The sequence below is a fragment of the Helianthus annuus genome, chromosome 15 (genome assembly GCF_002127325.2).
Source record: "Helianthus annuus cultivar XRQ/B chromosome 15, HanXRQr2.0-SUNRISE, whole genome shotgun sequence".
In the NCBI taxonomy this organism is placed as follows: domain Eukaryota; kingdom Viridiplantae; phylum Streptophyta; class Magnoliopsida; order Asterales; family Asteraceae; genus Helianthus; species Helianthus annuus.
Window position 1 is genome coordinate 113,665,074 of NC_035447.2, and position 7,279 is coordinate 113,672,352.

General features: G+C 37.2%; 1 protein-coding gene and 1 long non-coding RNA gene across 3 annotated transcripts; one reads left to right on the forward strand and one right to left on the reverse strand.

Annotated features, from left to right (window-relative positions):
• Positions 1-231: 231 nt before the first annotated feature.
• LOC110910084 lies at positions 232-1,624 on the reverse strand. The gene is made up of 3 exons (XR_004882560.1): positions 1,539-1,624; positions 628-1,393; positions 232-547 (listed from the first exon to the last, which is right to left on the reverse strand). It is a non-coding gene; the product is annotated as an uncharacterized LOC110910084 (long non-coding RNA).
• Positions 1,459-6,823, forward strand: LOC110912204 (acyltransferase-like protein At1g54570, chloroplastic). Of its 2 annotated transcripts, none has more exons than XM_022156878.2 (14): positions 1,459-1,935; positions 3,334-3,385; positions 3,505-3,560; positions 3,661-3,819; positions 3,904-4,008; positions 4,123-4,229; positions 4,316-4,437; positions 4,537-4,645; positions 5,249-5,379; positions 5,483-5,852; positions 5,936-6,049; positions 6,143-6,228; positions 6,305-6,414; positions 6,471-6,823. In XM_022156878.2, exons 1-14 carry the CDS (start codon positions 1,608-1,610, stop codon positions 6,674-6,676), a joined length of 2,055 nt encoding a protein of 684 aa, XP_022012570.1. In that variant the 5' UTR covers positions 1,459-1,607; the 3' UTR covers positions 6,677-6,823. The 2 variants fall into 2 exon arrangements, with proteins under 2 accessions (XP_022012570.1, XP_022012571.1); XM_022156879.2 differs by having other exon boundaries at positions 6,483-6,823.
• Positions 6,824-7,279: the final 456 nt, after the last annotated feature.

Below are 7,279 nucleotides of genomic sequence, written 5' to 3' on the forward strand. Positions count from 1 at the left end.
AATCCAACATAAGTAATGTATATAAAAATATAACTTCATTAACAAAAATCCAACAACAACAGATTTTTTAAATTCAATCATCATAACAATAAACAAGAAAAGTAACTTAGATTTTAATCCAATATATAAGAACTTAAATCAAATCATTTTCGTTTATTCAGATCTAAAAACAAATTTTACACAAAAAAATTGTTAAAATCAGTAATAAAAAACAACATAAAAAATGAAGATCTACAAAACACAAAAAGTTGCAAATCTGAAAAAAAAAACTGAACAAACATACTTATTATGGAGGATCTTTTAGATCTGGAACATCATGTTCAACCTCGAAAATCTTTTGGATCATCTTCAACATCGAACCGCCATCTGAAACATCATCTTCAACATCGAACATCTTCAACCGGATCTGGAGCATTTTTTGGATCTGGTAGCATCTTTCCGGATCATCTTTTGGATATGGATCATCTTTTGGATTCAGAGCATCTTTTTGGGTCTGGAGCATCTTTCCCACCCACCAAAAATCAGAGTACTTTTGGATCTGGATGATCTTTTAGAAGATGAATGTTTTTTAAAGAGAGAGAGATGGAAATGTATATAAAGAGAGAGAAAGCACAAACCTATGCTTACCTTTAATGTAACCAGACGGATAAGTAGATAGATCTTCAACTCTTCCTCGATGCTGGGATGAAGTTGAGAGAAAGAAGGGTTTTGTGTGGTTTTGATAAACAATGTAAAAATGGGGAAGAGTCTTTTTGTGGTTTTCATATTTTGTATCTAGATTAATGATGAAAGTAGTACTGGCGTATGGACTTTGGATGTCACCAGTACATGCACATGGAGTTACAATTATCCCAAGGCATCAAAATCTCACATTCATACCAAAAATACCCTTGCATGTACTTTAACTTATTATTATATTAAAAGCAACATCAGTTGTACATACAAGATGATCACAACCATTGATCATATTAATCAATGGTGGAGATGGGGTTTCCTAGGTTTTCTCAACTGGAGTGGGTTTTCGATTTATCCCTGCCCTATATATATATATAGTTAATTGAAAAGAAATTATTATTATTTTTAAATGCAACGACCATAATGTCGTTCCCAACTGTCACATTTCGGCCTCCTTCGATTGGTAACTAGCCGATATTTTCACTATCGAATTGGTGGCGACGGTGTACTTGATCGAGCACCACTACCCGGTCAGTGGTTTAAAAAAGGGTAAAATACTTATGCGTTGTGCACGTGTGCAGTGGCGAAACTTGAGATTTCCGATGGGAGGGGAGGGGGGTTCGAAAACAAATATACCCAAAAATTTCTGTAGAACCAGAGGTCGAAAACGTATATACCCAAAAATTTCCACAAGTCGTGCGCCCCGGCTCTTTCTAACCTGCGCCAATGCACGTGTGACTGTGTTTATATGGCAAAAATCATGATTACAAAATAATACTACAATAAACAAAACTTATGAAAGTGACTGAAATCGTGAATTATTACTAGTCATGAAAGATGGAGAAATGCAAGTACACATTTACCTCTTGTTACCGACAACCTTCACATCCTCATTTGTACTCTGTCGGACAAACTGACATACCGTCGTCCCAATGACGATCTCCGGCGCCACCCTTACGGGTATGTGTTCCATGCCGATGGTCAAACTCACGCCGTCCATTTTGACCGTGAGTCGTAGATTCAAACCTTTGTCAGTTGCATCGGCGGAGCAACCGTTGATGACAGTCGAGAACTTTGAGGTTGATTTGACGGTTAAACGAGGTCGTTTAGAGACGGAGGTTGAACGGTTCAGTTTGAAGGACTACTTGGAACAGTCGAGAGAGTTGTTGATGACGTCAGACGGTGGTCCTCCTCGGTGGTTTTCGCCGTTGGAGTGCGGTTCACGATTGGATAACTCCCCTTTGCTTCTCTCTTTACCAGGTTCGTTGACTTTTTTCATCTTTTTCAAAGTTGACTTTAACTAGATAAGTTGACTGACATAGTTAAAATGAATGTTTTAAAAACTGGTTCAAACCATCCTGTAGTACTAGTTGACCTGTCCGGCGGCGCAGCTTGTTGCCCGTCTACCAACCCATGATTTGTAATTTGCTCTAACCTTCTAATGAATATATGTACGAGTATGGAAAAAAAAAAAAAAATCTGGTTGAACCCCCGATACACCCGGTTAAACAGTTTTTGAACTCAATCCGGTACGGTATAAAAACCGGATTTTAAAACATTGGTTAAAATACTCAAGTTTTAACCTGTAGCAAGAATATGCCTAAAGACAAAAGGCCAATAACAGATGTAAAAATAGGATTGGTCAACGTCAGCTGAGGCGGTTAGGGCTTAGCAGTCACAAAACTTAGGCTGAAGTACAAAGGGTTCACTTAATGGTCATTCAAGTAGGAACACATGTAAAGCGTCGGCTAAATTTAGCCTGCGGGTAGGATTTAAGCGGTCCGGTTAGAATTTAGCCTTCACTTTTTATCCATCGGCTGAATTTAGCCCTTGCTTTCATCTGCCGACATAATTTCGCCCTTGCTTTACACGTGTATCATTTTGATTGTTTTTGTGGACCCCGTTGTACTTTTTAAGGTTATTTGTGTTTGGAATTCAGAGACACACACAACCACAAACTCTAAAAACGTAAAGAACACAAGATTTAACATGGTTCGGTCTAATCTGATCTACGTCCACCACTGCTCTAACTAGAGTTTTCATATTATTCAGGCGCTCAAGAGAATTACAATGGCCTATCATCTATATATATCATTTAGATTAGGGTAAACAACTTTGAGAAAAAAGAAATCTAACATTTTGTTCCGGCTATCATCAATATATATCATATATGCCTTGTGAAGACTTGACAATCCCAACGTTTTGTGTCGGCTAAATTCTAGCCGTCTTAGCCGGCGGATCCCGTTTGTCATATCCTGATGGCTGGTTTGGACATGTCTACTTTGTGGGTCAACTTGTCTAGTTTGGCGAATTTCCCCTTCTTTTTACCTATGTAACTTGCTAGTTTAATGAATTGCACACAATCTTGAAAACTTGACAGACCCATATGGGCCATATAATTCTAGAATGTTCTAAATACAAAGAACTAGAAGTGGTAGTGTTGACTGAAAAGATGTGCAGATGACACTGCAAAGGAAATGTGCACAAGTTATCTAACTATGTAGTTGATGAAAGAGACCAAATGTAATGAATCATCTGTGTAACAGCTACTGAATTTACTACAGATTAACCTCTGTTCAATAATTCCGGTTTTCTGTTTAGACTTCAGTCTTCGTATTCCTTGCTTTGGAATAATGTTTATAATCATGGTTTTTCCAGGGGTTGATGGTACCGGGCTTTCGCTTCTTTTGCATCATCAACGGCTTGGAGAGTAAGTACTACATCATATGTGAAGAATTGTTATTCAGTTTATTGATTTATTACAATTCAGTTTGTATTAACAGGTGACTGCTAAGTATCTAATCTAGACTTTCATTTAATTGACTGAAGGATTTTCGATGTATGGTGCTTACATATTCCCACCACGGATAGAACACCATTCACGGGTTATCATCTCTCTTTCCCGTTTTTTTTTTTTTTTTAAATTTTTTATTTAACAAGTTAACATGCGAATTAGCTTGATTAATATTTCCTCTTTTGGATCAGATCTTGTGAAGCTAATTGAAAGAACAGTTAGGTCCGAAAACGACCAGCATCCAGGCAGACCGATATATCTTGTCGGTGAATCGTTTGGTGGATGTCTTGCACTAGCTGTTGCTGCCCGTATCCCACATATTGATCTCGTGTTAGTTTTAGCTAACCCAGGTGAAGAGCTTGTTAGTGCAGTTAATTGTAAAACTTGCTATTTGTTGACCTCTGTAACTAAATTTGTTGGTCTTGTTTTTGAAGCTACAAGTTTTGGAAAGTCCCCGTTGCAGCCGTTAATACCTATATTGAAAATCGCTCCGGATCATATTCGCCCCGGCCTTCCTTATATTATGAGCTTAATGACAGGTTTTCATTTTTGACTTTATTTATTTGATATTTCTACCATACTTTGTTAATTTTATACACTAGTCATGTACTATGTAATATCGATATATCTATATATGTATATGTAATATACAGGGGTGCCTTCAAGTATGCTGACATCCACTGCAAAGAAAGGGCTTCCTTCACAACAAACGATCACGGATCTATCAGAGGCTGTTGCATCATTGTTCTCCTACCTTTCTGTAAGATCATTAGTCAAAGTCAACATTGTCAAACGTAAATACGTTTTTTGTTGTGTACAAAAAGATTTGATAATTAAGGTTCCTAGGATGTTGGAGATGTGTTAACTGTTGAGATGGTTCTTTGGAAGCTGAAGATGCTTGAATCAGCTTGTGCATATTCGAACTCATGCCTGCATGCCGTTTCAGCTCAGACATTGATACTGTCAAGGTCCCGCCTCTTCAACCACCTGTTGGCAGTCGTTTTTTTTTCATTCTATCTATATATTATTTATATCAATGGGGTTTTTGCTGATTTTAACTTTTACAGTGGGAATGATCAGCTACTGCCAAGTCTACAGGAAGGTGAAAGGCTTCAGAAAACTTTACCAAAATGTCAGATCCGTACGTTTAGTGATTCCGGGCATGCATTGTTTCTGGTAGAGTGCTCTTTCTCTCTTTATAAGGGCAAATCTTTGTTAAGAGTGAGTCAGGGCTGCAAACAAACCAAACGTTCAGCGAACAGTTCGTGAACCGTTCGGCGGGAAGTTCGTTAGTTAAATGAACGAACATGAATAAAGGCCGCGTTCGTCCATTTATGTTGGTGAACGTCGGTAACGTGTTCGTTTATGTTTGATTGTTCGATAATTCATTAGTGTTTTTGGTTTTTATATTCTATTTTAATACTAAATAAAATTTTTAATAAGCGTCCGTGTATTATATATTCTGTTCATGAACGCTTGTTTGTGTTCGTTTGTTTCCATTTGTGTTCACGAACATTCGTTGCCTAAAATGATCAAACGAACATGAACAAGTTCATTTCCTTAACCAACAAACACGAACATACAATCTCGTTCGGTAAGTGTTCGTGAACACATAATTTTTAACAAACGAACACGAACAAGGTCTTGTTCATGTTCGTTCGGTTCGTTTGCAGCCCTTGACTTAGTTTATTCTAGTTTTAAAGAAGCAAGCCATGAAGTGAAATATGAACTGAAATCTTTTGATCAAGATTACATTTATAGTCCATACACATGTAACAGGAAGAAACTTTTGATCTGGTAACAGTCATAAAGGGTGCGGGTTACTATCGCCGTGCTAAACACACGGATTACGCCTCGGATTTTGTACCACCAAGTTCCCATGAAATCAAAGATATTCTAGATTCTTCAACGTAAGTTGACTCTACCCGACTACCCCCATAAACTTCATCTCAGCCACTATTTTCTATTAAGCCAAAAAGACCATAATACCCTTTTTCTCTTAACTTACTTCAGATGGATAGATCTTGCTACTTCACCGGTGATGCTATCAACTTTGGAAAATGGGAAAATCGTGAGGGGTCTAGACGGAATTCCTTCTGAAGGGCCCGTGTTATTCGTGGGATGTCACAATATGCTAGGATTTGAAGTGGCTCCTATGATTCGCCGGTTCATAATTGATAAAAATATTATTATTCGAGGAGTTGCACACCCGATGTTATTTAGGAAATTAAAAGAAAATGGAATGCCCAATCTAGCAACATATGATGTAACAAGACTTATGGGTGCGGTTCCTGTGTCACCATCTAACCTCTACAAACTATTTTCCTTAAAGTCCCATGTCCTCTTGTATCCTGGAGGCGTGCGTGAAGCTCTTCATAGAAAGGTGGGACCCACATTGTAAACTAGAGTGTTTATCGCCATTAATACAATATACATATATACATATTTACTTTATAATGATTTCAGGGCGAGGAATACAAATTATTCTGGCCAGAGCAGTCAGAGTTTGTGAGAATGGCTGCTAGATTTGGAGGGACGATTATACCTTTCGGTGCTGTTGGAGAAGACGATTATGCTCAAGTAAGTCTTAAAGCTAGCTGGTTTACCGTTTACTTCAACATGACCATTTTTAAAAGTTACTTTACGTTGAACTTATAATTATTACTCCACCAGTTGGTACTAGATTATGATGATCAAATGAAGATTCCTTTTATGAAGGATTATGTGAAGCAAACAACCGACGAATCTATTAAACTAAGGTAAGGAAAACTGGTTTTATCGGTTAATGAAAAGTGTGTTTGGTTGGTTAAAATGTTTGTTTGTGGTGGTTGATAGGAATGACATGAATGGAGAGGTTGCAAATCAAGACCTCCACATGCCAGTGATCTTGCCAAAAGTTCCCGGGCGTTACTATTACTTATTCGGAAAGCCGATTAAAACAGAAGGTAAATAAAAACAGCTTGAGGTTCTGTATTGAAATCTATATGTAATTTGGAGTTAGTTTTGGTTTCAGGGAGGATGGAGGAACTGAGGAGTAGAGAGAGAGCAAATCAAGTGTATGTAGAAGTGAAGGGGGAGGTTGAAAAATGCCTTAATTATTGTAAAGCGAAAAGAGAAAACGACCCGTATAGGAACATATTATCGCGGTTGATGTACCAAGCTACTCATGGTTTGGAATCTGAGGTCCCAACCTTTGATCTGGATTGAATTCATGCATTCATATTAAGGATTTTGGATTCTGGTTTGGTTGGATAAATATTTGTGATTGTTGAGATGATATCATGTATAGCTGTTGTTGCACTAGTGTTAGAAGAAAGGTTCTTCAATAATATTTATTCAAGATTATTGATGCAATGATGCATACTAAGGTGTCAAGTGGACCCTTTAGTCTAGTTTTTTTAGTTATTGTTATTAGTGTTGTTATTTTTACTTTTATTATGATATAAGTGAAATAAGTAATCAAAACTTTAATTATGGTTATCTATCAATATACAATTCTTTTCTTTTTGTTATTTCATATACATTTTTAAGATAATTACATTTGTAATCTAAATAGTACCTTTAACCAAAGTTTTGAAAAAGATGCAAGTCTTAAAAAAATATTATATTCAAATAGATCTTTTTTAAACGATCAACAAAAGCCTGATTATTCGGGTAAACCCAATGATCATCCAGGTAAACCAACCCATGTATGCGAACGTAGACAACGCTGGTGACCCTACCCGTCACCATTCTAGAGAAAATACAAAACATACCGCTTGGAGACCCAATGTGGTAAAACCTATGGCTCAACCCAAAGCACTGCAACTC

Coding starts and splice junctions, on each gene's coding strand:
- LOC110912204 (XM_022156878.2), top strand. CDS start 1,608: ATGACGATCTCCGGCGCCACCCTTACGGGTATGTGTTCCATGCCGATG. Junction 4,230..4,315: donor CATTGTTCTCCTACCTTTCT/GTAAGATCATTA, acceptor TAAGGTTCCTAG/GATGTTGGAGATGTGTTAAC. Junction 6,050..6,142: donor GAGAAGACGATTATGCTCAA/GTAAGTCTTAAA, acceptor TTACTCCACCAG/TTGGTACTAGATTATGATGA.